General features: G+C 52.1%; 6 protein-coding genes and 1 non-coding gene across 7 annotated transcripts; 2 read left to right on the top strand and 5 right to left on the bottom strand.

Annotated features, from left to right (window-relative positions):
• Nucleotides 1-966: 966 nt before the first annotated feature.
• Nucleotides 967-2,958, bottom strand: EJ05DRAFT_489945 (Ppx-GppA-domain-containing protein; the record flags this gene model as incomplete). Its single annotated transcript, XM_033745834.1, has 3 exons — nucleotides 967-988; nucleotides 1,106-2,833; nucleotides 2,903-2,958. 3 exons carry the CDS (start codon nucleotides 2,956-2,958, stop codon nucleotides 967-969), a joined length of 1,806 nt encoding a protein of 601 aa, XP_033596229.1.
• Nucleotides 2,959-3,417: 459 nt separating this feature from the next.
• EJ05DRAFT_444528 (bactericidal permeability-increasing protein) lies at nucleotides 3,418-5,708 on the bottom strand (the record flags this gene model as incomplete). Its single annotated transcript, XM_033742127.1, has 2 exons — nucleotides 3,418-5,216; nucleotides 5,267-5,708. 2 exons carry the CDS (start codon nucleotides 5,706-5,708, stop codon nucleotides 3,418-3,420), a joined length of 2,241 nt encoding a protein of 746 aa, XP_033596230.1.
• Nucleotides 5,709-7,865: 2,157 nt separating this feature from the next.
• EJ05DRAFT_494806 (uncharacterized protein) lies at nucleotides 7,866-9,847 on the top strand (the record flags this gene model as incomplete). The annotated part of the gene is made up of 4 exons (XM_033746212.1): nucleotides 7,866-7,891; nucleotides 8,020-8,126; nucleotides 8,185-8,297; nucleotides 8,348-9,847. The coding sequence occupies 4 exons, from the start codon at nucleotides 7,866-7,868 to the stop codon at nucleotides 9,845-9,847; spliced, it is 1,746 nt and encodes a 581-aa protein (XP_033596231.1).
• Nucleotides 9,848-10,428: 581 nt separating this feature from the next.
• Nucleotides 10,429-10,500, bottom strand: EJ05DRAFT_t73. The gene has a single exon. It is a non-coding gene; the product is annotated as a tRNA-Met (tRNA).
• Nucleotides 10,501-11,379: 879 nt separating this feature from the next.
• On the top strand, nucleotides 11,380-12,519 carry EJ05DRAFT_171596 (uncharacterized protein). The gene is made up of 2 exons (XM_033739513.1): nucleotides 11,380-12,181; nucleotides 12,295-12,519. Exons 1-2 carry the CDS (start codon nucleotides 11,541-11,543, stop codon nucleotides 12,299-12,301), a joined length of 648 nt encoding a protein of 215 aa, XP_033596232.1. The 5' UTR covers nucleotides 11,380-11,540; the 3' UTR covers nucleotides 12,302-12,519.
• A 938-nt stretch (nucleotides 12,520-13,457) lies between these two features.
• On the bottom strand, nucleotides 13,458-15,961 carry EJ05DRAFT_480247 (kinesin-domain-containing protein; the record flags this gene model as incomplete). The annotated part of the gene is made up of 1 exon (XM_033744835.1): nucleotides 13,458-15,961. A coding segment is annotated over exon 1 (2,326 nt), but the record flags the coding sequence as incomplete, so codon positions are not given.
• A 417-nt stretch (nucleotides 15,962-16,378) lies between these two features.
• On the bottom strand, nucleotides 16,379-17,331 carry EJ05DRAFT_514718 (uncharacterized protein). The gene is made up of 3 exons (XM_033748557.1): nucleotides 17,093-17,331; nucleotides 16,688-17,041; nucleotides 16,379-16,631 (listed from the first exon to the last, which is right to left on the bottom strand). The coding sequence occupies exons 1-3, from the start codon at nucleotides 17,184-17,186 to the stop codon at nucleotides 16,564-16,566; spliced, it is 516 nt and encodes a 171-aa protein (XP_033596234.1). The 5' UTR covers nucleotides 17,187-17,331; the 3' UTR covers nucleotides 16,379-16,563.
• Between the last annotated feature and the right edge of the window lie 442 nt (nucleotides 17,332-17,773).

Below are 17,773 nucleotides of genomic sequence, written 5' to 3' on the forward strand. Positions count from 1 at the left end.
CTGCCCTGCTCTACTCTGCTCTGCCCTGCTCTACTCACTCCACTCCCCACTCCCTCCAAAGTCCACACAGTCATCCAATTTCGTGTGTTCGTGTCCATATATGCATTTAACCCCGTGCGTATCCGTATTAATGAACTGCTAAATAGTGTCCGCGGGCCCCGGGTTCCGGGTTCCCCGTCCCCCCCCGTTCCAGCCGTTCTACCCCATCCATCCACCCAGTCGCTGGCTCCCGTCGGATCATGCACGTATACATGCACGTACGTTCGTTTCGGGTTCCTTCTGTTTCACGCCCCGTGTTTTGTAGAGCTGGCGTATTTTTAGTCGTGCTTGCTTGACGGCTTGGAAGGGGTTTGGGAGGGGCTTAGAATAGGGGTTGGAAGAGGGCTTAGAAGGGGGGCGGAGAGAGAGAGAGAGGGACTAGAAAGAGAATTGGAAAGAGGATTGGAGAGCAGACAGGTTATAAAGTAATTACTACTTAGATTGCGTCGAATGCGTGCGTGTATAATGGCGAAGGGTGATGTGTTGATATTGGATATATATATATAGTGTTTGCTTACTATGAATATGGGTTTTTAAGCTATTTTTTGATGATGTTTAGTCTAATGATGGTTGATTTGTGATGATGTGCAAGTGGTGGTGTGGAGAATTATAGATTGGGTGTAGAGTGGGTGTAGAGTGGCTGTATACTGGCTGTATACTGGCTGTAGAGTAGCTATATACTAGCTATAGAGTAGCTATAGAGTAGCTATATACTAGCTATAGAGTAGCTATATACTAGCTATAGAGTGGCTATATACTAGCTATAAGGTAGTTATAAACTTAGGTATAGAGTGGGTGTAGAGTGGTTATAGAGCGGGTATAGAGTGGTTATAGAGCGGGTATAGAGTGGTCGTAGACTGAGTATAGACTGATCGTAGACTGTCTATAGATTTGGCTATATACTATGGATTATCTATTGGCGGTAGTCTAGGGCGGGCATGTATATATGCTATATAGTAAGTAGTATGCGATATGCTACTACTTATGTATGTATCTATCCATCCATCCATCCATCCATCCACATGTATGATTAGCAACCACAACCACACCTACGTACGACACTCACGACCTCCGCACAACCACATCCACGCCAAACCCCGTGTCCAAGTCCACCCAATGCTTCCTCTTGCCCGCCTTCTCCACGGCACGCACCTTGCCCTGCACATCCTCCGTCCACAGCGCCGCGCCCTCAGGACCGTGGAGCTCAAGCTCAAATCGCACAGTTGCTACTTTCCTCTTCTTCTCCTTCTCCTTCTCGCCCTTCCCCTCCTTCTCCTTTTCAACCCTACCCTCCCCACCCTTCTCCCCATCACCACGTACAACCCACCCAGCACTCAACCTCGCCACATCCCCGACCACAACCCCAGCAGGCCACACACCCCTAACTACGCCCGCGACACGGCCCAGATACATAACCCACCACGCCTTAGCCGCCGGCAAGAGACGCACAAGACTAGTGTAGAACACCAGATCCGCGCCTGTCAGCGCCTTACGGCCACCGTAGCTCTCACACAGTAGTACGGCCAGCTCGGCGCGACGCACGTGCGAGAGGCCGTGTGTACCGGCCAAGGCGCCCGTCGTGGTGCTGCGTAGTGCGGCTGCGGCGCGGACATCGCTTGGGAGGGCGGCGTGCATGTATAGTGTGCCGGCAAAGGCGGATATGTCGGCGGGGGTGTATGGGCAGGTGAGCTCGCCAGGGGTGTGTGTGTCATGAGACGGGATGGCGTGGCTGAGGATGGGCGCGAGGAGGTGTGCGTGCGGTGGGGCAAAGGGGGCACTGGCGACGTGCAGCGGGTCCTGAGTGCGGATATCGTTTGCGAGCTCGCGGAATAGGGTGCCCTCGCGCACGCCGCCCTGAGCGAAGAAGACGTCTGAAATGGTGGGGAGGGCGGCGAGGAGGCATTCGACCAGTAGGGCGACGGCGGGGACTTGGGTTGCGCGGCGGGCGCTCACGCGGAAGATGGCGCTGTGGTCGTCGGACACGAGACTTGCGACGGCGGATGTGATGGCGGATGTGTTGTAGAAGGCTGCGGGCGCGATGCGGAAGCCGTTAATCAGGGGGATCGGATATGGCTGGACCGGGTGTGTGTGCATCTGGACGAAACCCCAGCCGCGGAAGCCGCCGCCGGAGAGATATAGATTGAGACCCTTCCCGTCGGCGTCGGCCAGGAGGTGGTCTGGAATCCCGATTGCGTGCACGGCGTCTTTCATGGCGGTCGTGATCTCGCTCTTGAGCGCTGCGACTGCATCTGCGCCGGACGCTTCGGCTTCACGGAGCCGGCGCAGGAGCGCGGCAGCACCGTACGGCATGCTGACGGAAAACTTGTCGCTGAGGCTGACCTTCTCCGGATGGTCATGGTCCGGGAACACGAGCCAAGTGATCTGAGTTGAGCCGCCTCCGAGATCCATGACGAGGCCGCGAACGGCGTCAAAGGAGGATGCCACGCCGTATGCGCCGACGAGCCCCTCTGTGTCCTTAGGATACATCTCGACGTCGAGGCCAGTCTCATGTTTGATGCTTTGCTGGAGTTCGACGGAGTTCTTTGCGGTGCGTGTTGCTTCGGTAGCGACGATGCGGACGTTGGACTTGGGGACGCCAAAGGCAGCACAGGTGCGTTGAAAGGCCTTGAGGGCAGCGGTAACCTCATTGATGGTGGACGAGGGGATGGGAATAGCGTCGGAGCCCTGCCATTGGGCGTCGTAGAGGGAGATGCCGGTGCGGTGTTGATAGATGACCGGGAGGATACGGGCGACTTCAGGGGAAGTGTCAGTGATCGAGAAGCGTATACCATTACTGGGAGATCTTAGTATGAACAAGGACAATGGTTCTCAACCCAACATGGAGGGATGACAATCGGCTTACCTGCCCATATCCACTATAGCCTTGTAGCCAGGCTTCTCAACAGGGAGATGTGGCATGATGCCAAGAGTCTGTGATAGACGTCTCGAAGCGGAAACTAGTGTTGAGTACTTGGGCATAGACTCATGCCACCAGGTTTCATGCGGGGTAAGGAGAAGGAGTACAGCCGCGACCAAGATCAGAAGGATGTGGTAACTCCAACAGAATGCCAGGGTGGAGTCTTGATCCTCAGAGTGTATGTTAGTTGTGGTATTGAGCTTTGCAAGAAGGCCGTTCCCTTATGGTAAGGTAACAGGCGAAAACTGTGCCATGACGTAATCAAATCTGTTGAATGTGGCAGGTCAGCACGTGCTTGTGCTCAGAGCTGTTATCAAGGTGAGGGATCGCATTTTACAGATATTACTTAAGCCCTCTCAAAAAGTATGCCACCAAACACCACTCAGGGAATATTACATCGATCCTGCACCGCCCTTGAAAACTCCATATTACTGCGGAATTCAGCCACTGCATGCCGAACACTAGGTCATGAATGTCGTATGTACGTCGAAGATGTCATTCCTCCATCCACCCTGCTCGTAGTCGAGCACGCGTTCTTCAGCATGAGCTGCTTCGTCGTTCCAGAGCTTGACCACGCTGCCAGGTGCATATACGCCTTTGAAGACGCCCTTGCCCGGCTGCGCAACACCAACGCGGCTGTACAGATCGGGGTCTTCCTCTGGCGTGAGACGAGCAGCGACAGCCTTGAAGAACGTCATGACATCCTTCGGATCTGAGATACGGGTTGCTCTCAACCTCTCACGAGCAAATAGTAGTTCGCGGTTGGCAGCATGAAGGCCGTCTGCAATGGCCGTAGCGAGTTGCTTTTCCATGACTTTCCGCACGACAGGGCGTAAAAGTGGCTTGAACAGCCAGGCGAGCCAACTGAGCTTGCTCTTGCGAAGTTTATAGTTCAGCTTATGGACGTGCACGCGGACGTCCTTGAGTGTGAGGATCTGCTCGAGCTTCTCCTTGGCTATCTCAACATCGAGATGAATGTCAATGCCTCGTTCGTCTAGTTCAAAGGAAGTGATTCCCTCGTCGGCGAAACGGAGTATGCCAGTGTGTGCTCTGAGCCAGAATCCGACCTCCTCAGAACGAAGGGATAAGCCGTCGATCTTGATGGTGACCAGGGACGTTGTTTTGGTTGTGGTGCGGAATCGAGCCTTACGAATTTCCAGATCATTGTACGTCTCAATACGCAACTTGTATGGCAAGAAGGAGGTATGGTTAATCGTTCGACCGGGTTCGAGAATCAAGTTTTCAAGTAAGAGATCAATCTCAGGCGTGGATATTTCGAGGCGAGGAATCGGGAGATATTGAACTGCCTGGATAAGTAAGGGGACGAACACATGAATGCTATCTTTGATGAGTTCGGTATTGGTGTACTGATGGGCAGGAGACAAGATCTTTGCGATGGTAGTCGATGTCTTGATCAACTTTGCAATATCTTCATCATACAACACCGATTGGATGGTAGCTTGGATGGCGCCGAGGAACGCGTCAACATCATCACGTAGGGAGGACTCCTTGCCCAATAGTCGGGTCTTCTCACGTAGCTCTGCAAATTTCTCGTCGGCATTGTCGAAGAAGCTGGGGTCGGTCAGGAGTTCTTCCAACGAGTTACCAAGGTGCATCATCATATCCTCAAACTGCGGATCATTTTCACCATGCTCTTTCAGCTGTAGAAATCTTTCCTCCAATTTGTCCCACTGCTTGCCGTCGCCAAAAGACTTCAAGAACAGCCAGAAGTTCTTTACAGCTCTTTCGGTCGCAGGATTGGTATGAATGTCTTGGTCGGCAGTCTCTGCAGTGTCCTTGATAGCTCTGGAGTATACCATGGCATATCGCTTTATAAGCAGAGATATGGTGGAAACTGAGTCTGAGTAATCATTTCTTCTCCGAAGTTTAGTCACGGCCTGCTTCAGTCTGTAGAGGAGTGTCTCCTTCTCGTCTCCAGTGATTTTGTCCTCAAGACTTTGTTCGGCCTCCTTTGCGACCTCGAGCGCACCGTTTCCAACAGCTTTCGACATGTCTGCAACATCACCAGCGAGCTCATTGCTGGTGGGCGCTGGCCTGTCATCGGCACCGGGTTTCTTCAATGCATCCTGCTCAGTCTGCGAAGGCTCAATTTGTTTACCGGCTTCTTCGGCGACGTCAGATAACTTGAATGCAGCATCTTTGAACACCTCACGACCAATTGTTGTGATATCGGACAGGAATACACGGAAATCGGAGTTGGTAAGGAGGAGGGAGCCAACAGTACGGAGGCTTTGATAGGCTAGGCTGAGTTAGCGGGAAATCATCAGAACAGGAGCACGAGTCGTTTACCAGCAGCAGTATCTGCCTTGGCTTTGGCTTTGGAAGCTCTTTCGGCGATATCGTCAACATCCACAGAGACCCTTGACTTTGACAGATACCAAATCAAGTCTTGTATCTGGTCTTCGGAGTTCTTGTGCTGCAGCATCTCCATGAATTGCTTCAGGAACAGCTTCGTGTACCGGACCAGGAGTCGTCCGGAATCGCTGAGGTCCTCATTGTCCGGATTGAGGATGTCAGCGGCAGACAACGTACGCAGATTAATTATCGCCTGCTCGTTGGACGGCATATAACCCTTGGTCAGGGCTCGAATCATCTGGTAGGAGTGCAGTTTTTGATGGAGCTCCCTTTGTAAGACGGTGTCATCGTGGTACTGGGGGAGCAACGGCTCGGTGTCCTGGCCCTTGGACTTGCGGAAACCTAGACACGACGACATGTTTGTACTGAGGCCCATCTAGTATAGGGCTATGCTAGAGTTGGGTGTAGAGGAGACTGGGTACTAGGTGTAGGAGTCGGTGTAGGGAGTGCTCATTATAGGCAGCAAACGGGGCGGAGAAGATGACGAGGGAAGTGCTCATGAGCGAACCAGACCAAGGAGCAATACAAGAAGTTGGAACGGCGTTAAGGTAGCGACGTATCACACGGGTTGGAAGTTGGAAAGGATGGTTAGTGTAGGCGTCGTGTGAACTGCTGAACTCTGAATGTCCTCCGGGAGCTTCACTTCGCATCGCATCATGACGTACGACGCTCGCAATACCAAGCCACATCTGTGGCGCTAACCCTCCTCATGCCTCAGGCTATAATACAGCCTCAGGCTTGTACCGAGGTACTGTAGTGACATGCAGCCATCAACGGAACGCATTGCATTATTGATGATGGGTTTGGCACCGATGCTTGTCGAGCTCAAGCCTTTGCCCAGAAAATCGTCTGCTTAAGATGATACGGTCGGGAGTTTGTGCAGAAGCTTTGATCATGAACTACTGGAATGACGGCTATTGAATAAATCCCGTTCAGCGATACCAGGTACACTGCGCTCGAGCTAGTGCAGTGCTGTGTTGTTCCACGACATTTTCACGTCGACGAGAATTGAAGATGCTCAATTACGCGTTGACGATATCAATCGCGTGTGGTGTGATGGGTAGAAGAGCTCTCGGGTGTTCTTGGGTGTTCTCGTGCGGGGATCCGCAGTCGTCGAGACAGTGAATCATATTGAAAGCGCGGATCAGAGACGGACGGTAATAGAGAGACAAGACCACCTTTTCACTTTTCACCTTGGCTCCACGTGGAAAGTGTGGGCATAGTGCTCAACGGCCGACCGACTAGCCGAGTGACGATCCATGATCCATGGTACGGAATAGATAGCACTGCAGGTTGTAGTGGTACTATACACGGCAACAACTCAATCAGCGTATAATTAGAGCTGTCGCGGTTGAGTCGAGCATGTCTGAGACCAGCACGCCGCCGTAAAGGCGCGGTCGCCCGCTTCATCATTGAAACTTCAAACTCATCAGAAAGAATCGACCCCATTTCTCAGCAGCCAAGCAGGGTACAGGTAGCGGCCAGCACGCAGTCTGTGCCCACATCCCCGTCCCACACACCATAACCAACATCCTGGGGAAGAAAAAGTCTGAGGTTGAGATTGAGTCGAGGCAGGTCGACCGATGTGTGCTTCTGATACACACATCTCTGGCCTGGCTGCGGACCCTTCACCGACGTTCCAGTTTGCTGCATCTGATGAGCATGCAACGAAACCCAATCGGAGATGCTTCAACTTCCATGACCAATGCTCAACACCAACAGCTCCTTCAAGCCACAGGCCAGCCAATTCCATCAAGTTGCGGGCTGCTATTGTCGTTGGGACTCGGGGGCGAGCACGATGCAGCTGCAACGTATAGCTTTTGCAGTGTGAGGGCCACGCATGCACCCAACCAGGTTCCTGGAAAAGCGGCTGATGGCTGAGTCAAGGAAACCGTTGAGTAGAGAGCCACAAGCCCCGGTAATTATTAACATAACGAGAAATTATAGGGAGAGATTGTGTAGGTATTAGCTATTATAGCTGCTGGCACCGAGTCATCATCACTAGTTACTATCCATTTGCAAGTCGTCCGAGTGGAGAGAGCTCTGGCCATCCCCAGCGGACAGAATAGGACAAAAGAGGCCCAGACGATAATGATAATGGTAATAGTTAGGGAATAATAGGTCCATTTATATGGGCCGTCGCGAGGATGAATTGATTCCTTTTTTTTTTCTGTTTTCCGACTGCTGCTCCGGTGATCCAGTCATTGCCAGTGCCACCCTGAAACAGACACTCTCTCATTCCAACACGCCTCTCACATACTACACACACCCACACACACACACTACACACTCATACCCTGACAGCAGCCCTTACCTGCCCTGCATCTTACATTTGCCGCGGCTGGCTGTTCCTTTGCTTACTTGCCCTTCACTAATGCTCCCTCTATCTTCTTCCTTAAAAGCGACCTCTCGCCCCGTACTCTGCTCTCTCCAGTCTCCAGTCCCTAAACTATTCTTCCAGCCTATGGCCTCGCTCGCACACGACCAATCGCCCCACCAGAAAATGAAGAGCTCACAACTACTACGCCCTAACATGCCTCCGAGGCAACTCTCCACCACGTGAGCTTTAAACTTGTACTGCTCCAGCTACCTGTCTACCTGTCCAGTGCCCTTGTCTACTGGGGTATCTATGTGTCTGGGTAATAGGTAGTTGGCTATCATGTTCATGCCCACTGACCATCTTCAAGCTCCGGTGACTACGATACCGCGAACCCTCCAGAGGTGCGCAGGTATCTTCGCACCTATGGCCTCACTCCGCCCAATGTCGAGACCTATGAGACTCAAGCTCAAAGATGTACGTACCAGAAATTGCACCTTATCTAGCTGTAGATACTGACAGGACACAATTGCAGGTCTCAAACTCCTGTCCATGAAGCCCACTCCAATCGAAAAGTACCAATACTTGACACATCTCCGAGCCACCAACGTCCATCTTTTCTACCGCCTCCTTGCCGATAATGTTAGAGTATGTTTCGCTCTTCATGAGGTGCAAATCTGGTACTGATGCCGCCACAGGAACTCACTCCTCTCATCTACACCCCCACCGTCGGTGAAGCCTGTCTTCGCTGGTCAGAAATATATACCCAGCCCGAGGGCATGTACATTTCATATTCAGACAAGGGTCATATCGCCGAAGTGCTGAAGAATTGGCCTTACGATGTCGACATCACCGTTCTCACCGACGGCTCTCGTATCCTGGGTCTCGGAGATTTGGGCGTCAACGGAATGGGTATTCCGGTCGGCAAGCTGGCTCTATATACCGCCTGCGCCGGCATTCGTCCAGAGAAGACTCTTCCTCTGACTCTGGATCTTGGTACGAGCAACGAGGCTTTCAGGAACGATCCTCTATACATGGGTAGTCGAAGGCCGAAAGTCACAGCGGAGGAAGAGCGGGAGTTTCTGGACGAACTGATGGAGGCGCTCGTGCAGAGGTGGCCAGGCATCGTCATTCAGTTTGAGGACTTCAAGAACCCCTTCCCGGCTCTCGAACGGTATCGTGACAATTACGCCATGTTCAACGACGATGTGCAAGGGACTGGTGCGGTCATTGCCGCTGGCTTCATCAACGCCGTGAAGGCTTCGGGTGTGCCAGCCAAAGATCACAAGGCTGTGTTTCTCGGCGCTGGGAGTGCTGGTGTTGGTGTCGCCAAGCAGCTCGTGGAATACTTCATGAAGGAGGGTCTCACCGAGGACGAGTCGCGCCGCAAGTTCTGGTTCGTAGACTCGAATGGCCTGGTGACGAACGACCGTGGTGACAAGCTCGCCGAGCACAAAGTCTACTTCTCCCGAGACGACAACCAAGGTCGCCAATTTCAGTCTCTGGCACGCCTCATCGAGTACGTGCAGCCAACCATCCTGATGGGCCTCTCCACGATCGGAGGTGCATTTACCAAGGATATCCTCCAACGCATGGCTCGCATAAACCACCGCCCAATCATCTTCCCTCTCTCGAACCCGTCCTCGAAGTCCGAATGCACATTCGAGGACGCCGTCGCTTATACAGAAGGTCGCGTGCTTTTCGCCTCGGGATCGCCCTTCCCAGCGGTTCGTTGTGACGGCCGCATCATGGTCCCAGGCCAGGGCAACAACATGTACGTCTTTCCGGGCATCGGGCTCGGAGCGATCCTCTCCAAGGCATCTTCTGTCACGCAAGACATGATCTACGCTTCGGCCGAGCATCTGGCTGCGTCGCTGAACGAGCAGGAGCGCGCCGATGGCTGGCTGTACCCTGACATCCGCCGCATTCGCGACGTGAGCGTCATCATCACCCGTGGCGTGATCCGTGCTGCTCAAGAAAACGGCGTCGATCGCGAGACCCTCCTCCGCGGGCTCAGCGATGAGCAGCTCGACGCTTACATCAAAGAGAGGATGTATGACCCGTCCACGGAGGTCGAGAAGGTTCTCTCCGAGGTCGAGCAGCTCGAGACCACGGCATCGGGCATGAGCTACACAAATGGCCAAGTCAATGGCCTAATCAACGGCGTCGTAAACGGGCTCAGCTCCGCGCATCTCTAAGCGCACGACCCGTCCTTTTCCACCTTCAATTAGGTGAAATTCCGAGTAGACAAAAGCGGTGTTTTGGGTTCTTGTCCTGTTTGATTTATAGATCGTCGTGCGCTGGCCGAGCCCAGCCGTACAATTTTCCCTGTTCTTGATTTCGAGATACCTGCACATACTAAGGGCACCTCAACCCTGAGCCGGGAGTCTCCTACCACGTTCATTCTAATGGTGGTCCTAGTAGACTCCTGGACTCGTCGTTTGGATTGCATTAGCGAACTGGTCTTTTTCTTGCTGTTTGTGGTGGCGATCGTTTGGGGGAGACACTCAACTCATTAGCACATGCTGACTTTGTGCCAAAAAATTGATGCATAATGAATACTATGGACTTCTTTGCCGTTTTTTAAAAGAATGCTTTGCCTTTATTGTGACTGTTTTGTCTCGCTATGGAAGATACACTTGATGATTATTACACTAATTACGAAAGACTGTTTAGACGGCTGTGAGACAGTATTGTGCGTTGAGGCATTGCATTAACGAGGTATATACCAAAAAGAAATGTTGAGTATAGTCAACGACCAGAAAAAGACAAAAGAACATAGCTGAAAGTGGTTTCGATCCACTGTCCTCCGGGTTATGAGCCCGGCGCGCTTCCGCTGCGCCATTCAGCTTGGTGCATGTGAAACACAAATTTAGTGGACTTATAATACACACGATGGTCAGCTCCCCCAAGCGATTGTCCTAGCGCCATCGCCTCGGTCGGACGTACCCGCCCGTGATCCGGTCGTTGAAGATTCAAGCAACTCCAAGATCCGTGCATTGCGGCAATTAATCTTTCGATATCATGGGTTCCGCTGTCATGAATTGTTTCAAGAGGAGAAAATAAAGCCAGTGTGGTCAATACTGCATCATACTGTAATACATTCCGCCCGCGGTGTGTGTCGTGGCCGTGGACGTGTCATTTACTGCCTTGATGTGTGCGAAAGTGAAGATGCGGGGTGGGCGTGATGCAATGCGCGCGGGCATGTAGGTACAACAACAACATACAGATGTGTATGTATATAGCTACACTTATAGGCATCGTGTCCAATTACAACAATGTATTTGCTAGACGAACGCACATCTAGAATATTTCCATTACAGTAGTTCCATGCAGCGAAATCCGGAGTCCCATGCCGGGAGTTTCGTCGCAATTAAAAAATATCCGGGGTTGAGTTGTAGTGCCAGCCCAGCCTCCTTCCTTCCTTACCAGCCACCCGCGACCGACGACGATGGCTCCTTCCCCCCATGGATTGTGCCGCACCATCCCGGCGTCATTCGGCGAAATACAACAGACTTTGTCACTCTCACTTCGATTACAATACACACACACTTTACTCACTTCTTGAGCTGCTGCTCTTCTTCCTCTTCCTCTCTCATTCTGCCTTCTCTGTCTTGCCCTCGCGGGTTCTCTTCACTCTTTCAAGAGCTGTCGCCTTGCTTCCCAAGCTTCTCCACGTTCGTTCTCTATGGCCCTGCCCCGCTGTTGAACATACGCCGACGCCGCCCTGTCTTTGCCAACTTCCAACAGCCTCACTCACGCATAGCTACGTCGCAACTACGCAATTACGCAGTTCTTCCCTCCTCTTCCTCCTCCGCCACCTGAGGAGCTGAAACCATTCATTCCAATCCTCCATAGGACAAGCGTCCGAGTCCTACCTACATCCTCACCATGGCGCCCATTCCACAATCCCCAGACGCCTCAGCGCCCTTGATCTCCCTCCGCGCCCTCACAACCACCCTCACCTCCCTACTCCCACACTCCGCCCTCCAAGCCCGCCAAGTCGGCGTCAGTGTCAGCAACAGCGGCAATGGCATCATCCCCTCCTCCTACCATGACATGAACAGCGGTCCCGCACCAGGCGTCGTCATTGGCGCAACCCTCGGCTCCGTCGCTGGCTTCCTCCTCCTCTGCTGGCTCTTCATGTCACTCGCCGGCTTCTCCGGCGGCGCCATCGTCGGCGGCGAAGAAGAGATTATCGTACGCAAACAGCCCTCGCATGCCACTCCACGCAGTCGCCGTAGTCGCCGCTCGCGCTCGACTCGTGAGGTGCGCTCGGTTCGCGAGGTCAGTGTGGGCCGCAGTCCGCGCCGTAGCGAGCGCATTATTATAGACGATACTAGGAGGGGAGTGCCGCTGGGTCGCCCGCGGAGTAGGAGTATTCTAGTGGAGGAGCGCGTCGAGCATCGTGTGCCCGGCGATGATATGGTTGAGGTTATCGAGGAGGTCAGCGATATAACGGCGAGCAGTGCGCCGCCGCCGCCGCGTCGGAAGAGCAGCAGTCGACGGGATGGTGGAAGTGGCGGGTACAGGTCAGTAGATGCTTGATTTTTGTTCACTGAGGAGCAGTCGTCGATCTTCCTTTTGGCTGTCAAACCCGGATTCCAACAAAACCTGAAATACTAATATATGCTTTGTCCCACAGATACTAAGTGTCCTCGGAACCCGATATCCTTTCAATCTCGATATCGCATTTACTTACTTGTCTGTCACCACCAGCACCACAACAACAACACGCGCATATATAATACACTATTACCTCAACGCGGCGTTTAACCAGGCGTTTGAAGAGATATCATAATCATCTTGAAAGGGAAAGATTGGGAGTGATGTCGTGGACAGACTTTTACCTACTCAGGTCTATCTATACCCCAATCCCCCATCCCCTTATTGGCCTGGCGTTGAGTGGAGATGTTGAATTGATTTGAACTCAATGAGTATGGTATGGCATGTAACAATATGGGCTGCGTTTTGTCGTCGTCGTCGTTCTTCTTCTCTTGTTTTTTAGTTGTTTCTCGCTTGTTCTGTGGGAAGGGCATCAATGTATATGCAAGTGCGGGATGGAGGATCTAGCGATGTAGCGGAGGATGAGGACGAGGAGGAAATATCCCGGAAATCATGCATATGAGTGTTCAAGAAAGCCACGTCTTTACTGTTCGTTTATGTGTGTGACGGCCGGACGGACGGACGGACGGACGGACAGACAGACACTGGCCTGCATCTATGAGCTGCGCTTACGGGTTGGTCATGCATGCATTCATGTGTATACGCGCGCAAAACATGAACTACCTAAACTACAAAGACAACGAAAAGACAACGATGATACAGACAGAGACTGTGTGATATCACGCACGCTACAATTGCGTTACTTTCGGTGATTTGAGAAAACAAAAAAACGCCCTTGGAAATTCTACGCGCTTAGCTATTATGTGTGTGTATGAATGCCGTATGCTGTATGCTGTATGCTGTATGCCGTATGCTTGCTTGCTATTTCCAACATGCCGCTCGCTGCTATACAAAGACGAAACAAACCCCCAAAAAAACAAAATCCTCCCAAACACCACGCTAATATGAACCGCAACCCAAACAGCAAAAAAAAAACACACAAAACGCCCCCTTTTCCCCCTCCCCTTATATCCAGCAACCCCTTCGTCCCTTCACCAATCCACTCACGACCCTCTCCCCCCCTCTCCATTCCCTCATCCATCCATCCATCCATCCCCCCATCCCGTCCGATTAGAATCACAAATCCAGCTCCCCCAACCCGGCCCTCATCCCCTCCACCGACCTCACCCCAACACCCTTCAACGCCGCCAGCGCCGCCAGATCAAGCACATCCGCACCGCCCATCTCGACGAGATTATTCACAATCGTCTCTGCGCGCTTCGCGCCCACGCCGCGGAGCGCACGGATCTGTTTGATGTCTCTTGAGTTGATGATGCTGAGGAGGGAGGTTGTGCGGGGGGTTGGTGGTGGTTGTGCTTGTGCTTGTTCTGATGCTTGGGGTATGGTAATAGTCGTGCAGGTTTGGGTTTCGCGGTGGAGGGGGTCTGAACTGGATGCCGAGATCGAGTCGCGGAAGATGGCGACTTTGGGAGCGCGTTTCTGTTTGGGTTTGGTGGTGTATGATGTTTTGCGTTTTTTGAACTGGATGCTTGAGTCGGAGGTGTATGCGTCGTCGTTGTCGTTGTCGTTCTCGTCGGCGTCGTCGAGGTCGGCGTTGGGGATGAATTCGGACGTGTCTGGGTCGTCTTGGGGCTGCTTTCTGGCTTCCTCGCTGATGCGGGATTTGGGTTTCGTCGTCCTTGAGAGAGAGCGTTTTGCTGGGGCGTTGAGACTGGCTCGCGCGGCTGGGGCTTGGAATGACGGGGTCGGGTCGTAGGAGTCGGTGGATGTAGATGTGAATGCCGGAGCTTGATGTTGGAATGAGTTCCCATTCGTCCTCCCGTTTTGGATGTGCGGGTTCTCTTCTGAATACTGGTCCTCTTTGGTAATCTGTCCCTGTTGAAGCTTCGCTTCGCGGATCTTTTCGTCCAAGGCGGCGATCTTCCTTTCCAGCTTCTCGTTATCTGGGAAGTACGGCACAGCCAGTCGATACATCTTCAGCGCACTCGTATCCTCGCCTCTGGCTTGGTGTTGTTTTGCCATCATGAGAAAGTGGAGCCCCTCTTCCTTGCTCTTGTCCGTGGACGCTTCCACCCGTCGTTCCAAGTCAAGCAATCGCTGCTGGAGCTCAGGAGGCAGCGCGGGTAACGCAGAATTCACATCCGAGATGGCCCTCTCCGCGAACTTCTCCGACAGCTTAGCGTCTATCATGGCTTCTATGGCAGCCGCTGAGAGGACTGGCTCCGAAGGATGCGATCGGAAGACAGCCGGGCGTATCGCTTTCGAGGGGCGGCTTTGTATTGACTGCTCGGCAGGCCGTTTTTGGGTCTCATTCGAGCGGCGTGTAGTGCCAGTGGGTGCATTGGCAGATGCTCGAGGCAGCTTTCTTGAATCTGAATAGACTGAGAATTCCTTCACCGGTTTGTCGGACTTTGGAACTTTGTTGATGCCTATGTTGTGCGCCGTCGCCAGAGCCCGAAGCGGCTGTCTTTGTATGTTTTTTCCAGCTATACTCGAGGTCGTGGTAGAAGACTTCGTGTCTGACCGGAACACCGGCTCGTTCTCGACCTCGCATACCTCGATCTTCTTCGTCCGATTTGCAAAATTCAACGAGCTCAGGGTATCCAGGTGGTAACCTTTCACGGGCGCCAGATTAAGGATCATGATAGTCAGGCCATTATTCTGCCCTAATGAGAGTATGCGAGTCATCTTGGATTCTCTGTAAGGTATCCTGGTTTGTTTCTTGCTTATTGCCTCAACACATTGAGCAAGCACGAAAAGTGACTTGTTTATGCTGGAAGACTCGACGAGGCGCTCTTTGTTGTTGTCCGTACGGCGATTGTCTTCTGAACCTGCCAGGTCGATGGCTGACGCCCGACTCACACGAACGCTCGTTTCTGTCGTCTGAGTAATTTTCACACAGAGGACCGCGTGAGATCTCGAAGAGTGCGCATTCAGCTTGGTAGCAGAAGTGGACCGGTTCACATTGGCCTGGTCATACAGCTGTTCAAACTCTTTCAGTGTCGTGCACGGCCTCTCGGTCAGGCCCACGACGACTGTTTTGCCATTGTTGTCCCGTATTGGCAGGCCTGCTGGTGTTCGCTTTTCTGGCGGCTCGAATAGGTCAAAGACCTTATCGTTGTATATTTCGTAGTAGCTCATCGCGACTTCAATCTCTGTGGCCCCTGCCGTACTCTTTTCAATCTTTCGCTGTTCCCTATATATCTTGCTAAGCAGTCGCGGGATGACGCCTCGTTCGGCCAGAGATTTTCCTCCGCGCATCGTATGTGTCTTGCCCGTGCCCGTAACACCATACGCAAATATCGTAGTATCGAAGCCATTGAACAAATGCTTCACGGTCGGGGCGATTTCGTGGTCAAAAAGGTCCTGTTGCGTCGCGTGTTGTTCGTAGACACTGTTGAACTGGAACGAAAAGCTCTCTGCACCATTCTTAGGGTTTGGTATTCGGACCACCGTGGGACTGGCTGGCTTCTCATTGCCGACGCTTTCGGCGGTGACAATTACATCTTTTTCGATCTCGAGCTTCAGCAAAGGCCGGATTCGAGCGACGACGCGGACGCTCATGTTGTTGGGGGAAGGGTGAAAGAATGCGCGAAGAGATGAGCTCTATGAGCGGCCTGGATGAGTATCAGGCTTGTTCGTAGCTCAATGCAAGAACAATCTTGTTGTGTATGAATGGATAGGACCTCGCATCGGTGAGCTCATGAGAGTTTCGCGTAGACCGTCCCTGAATGAGGTTAGCGTGCGGTTGTCAGGAGCAACGGCCAAAACTCCGGATATATCGTGCGGCCTCCAATATCATCTTCCTGATGTAGCGGTATTAGATACATCTCTCAATATATGAGAACATATCCGGGTACTTGTTCAACACCCTATGCTGGTGTCAAAAGACCATTCGCAACTAAGGATATTCGCATGACATGAAATTGGATATCTGAGCTGAGCGCACAGGGCGATGGACGCACTATCCATATTAGACCTCGAAGATCGCACATAAGCTTTATAATATACATAGGGGAGTATCTCAAGACTACGATCTGAGGTGCGAATAAAGCACAAGGGAAAACTCTAGTATCAGTCATCAACCCTTCCACAGTCTGAGTCTGGTTCATTTCTCGCTCCTACACTGTGAGAGCACGTACTCGTACACTGATGAATCACTTTTCAAATTTTACAATTCAAAATTGATCCGTCCAGTTGAGATAATCGAATTACTTCTAGCTATCTGGTACAAAGCATTTCCACATTGGAGTACTTGTTGTCGTTACATAGTACCATCAGCAAGCGCTCAATTGCCGTCAGGGTAGACATTCTGAGAGACCTTGCAACCACCAGAGCTGCTCCACAATTTGTTTGCTACTATTGTGTCAGTCACATGCTACTAGTATCATGATCCGGACTTATATGCTTACTGTTGGGAGAATGTCCGTTTGAGCCGTCACGAATCAGCTTGTGACCGCCCCCAGATGGAGAGTTGTTCTCGCAGTTGAGCTCAGCTTGACCGCCGTCGCCGTCTCCAATCCAGATATCAATCTGCTTGTCGTTACAGCCAGTGCAGATGTCTGCCATGACAAGGTACTTTTTCAGATACGGGAACCAGGTGATCTCGCATGGCTTGTGGAGCGAGCCGCCCTTTTTGGTCGCGTATGTCAGGGGCTTGTCATACGATCCATCGCCTCCAGCGCGGGCACCGCGGCCAACGCAGCTGTACGCAACCTGGTTGTTGCCACAGCCTGCGTGGTAACCGTCGAGGCAGTTGTCTGGGTCTGTGATTGTAAGTTTAGGTTTCATGCTGAAGTTTCAGGGAGGGTACTTACATCCAAACCAAGTCTGCTTGCTCACAGTGACAGCGTCATAGGCTTGAGCTGTTGCCAAAACCGTGGCAAGGATAGTAGCAATGGTTGCCTTCATTGTCGGGAAAAGTTCCAAGATGTTGATATCTATTCGTGAAAGAAGCAAGGCTTGATGGTCTCAACGAAAGGGAAATAATCAGTCCTTTATATACACGCCCAGGGGGACTATCAGGGCACCAAATAGCTTAGACACCATTACGAACGACTGAAGCATCCGGATACATCGGAAGGAGCCTTCGAAAAGCTTGTAAACATCTTCCCGAGCCCCATTGTAGTAGACGGTGACACATCAATTGGGCCTACAAGAGGACCAAGTCCGACCTTCGGAGTCGAAAAGTACGCTTACAGTCTCAAAACTGATGATCATGGACGACAATGTGACCAATCTACTGGATCTTGATTTTCTGTTTACGAAACATCTGTGACGGCGCGCAGTTAGTGATTACAGTCTCCGCGTAAGTTCTTCATCTATTATACACAATGGGATGGTGACAAAGTGATAGTACAAAAGGTAAATACCACAGCTAGCTAGGGACGACAGCTCCGACAAACAAGTTTGGCCCCTCGGGATTACCACATATGGCCTTAGTTCCGGCCTCGAAGGTAGAGGCATCTTTCACTCTACTTGCTGAATTGGGAAGGTCA

Source organism: Pseudovirgaria hyperparasitica (assembly GCF_010093815.1).
Source record: "Pseudovirgaria hyperparasitica strain CBS 121739 unplaced genomic scaffold EJ05scaffold_19, whole genome shotgun sequence".
Taxonomy (NCBI): Eukaryota; Fungi; Ascomycota; class Dothideomycetes; order Acrospermales; family Acrospermaceae; genus Pseudovirgaria; species Pseudovirgaria hyperparasitica.

Excerpts from the sequence above, each read along its gene's own strand:
- EJ05DRAFT_514718 (XM_033748557.1), bottom strand. The coding sequence starts at position 17,186 with ATGAAGGCAACCATTGCTACTATCCTTGCCACGGTTTTGGCAACAGCT. Across the intron at positions 17,042-17,092 it reads CAAGCAGACTTGGTTTGGAT|ACCCAGACAACTGCCTCGAC; the intron begins GTAAGTACCCTC and ends TTACAATCACAG. Across the intron at positions 16,632-16,687 it reads AAACGGACATTCTCCCAACA|CAAACAAATTGTGGAGCAGC; the intron begins GTAAGCATATAA and ends ACACAATAGTAG.
- EJ05DRAFT_171596 (XM_033739513.1), top strand. The coding sequence starts at position 11,541 with ATGGCGCCCATTCCACAATCCCCAGACGCCTCAGCGCCCTTGATCTCC.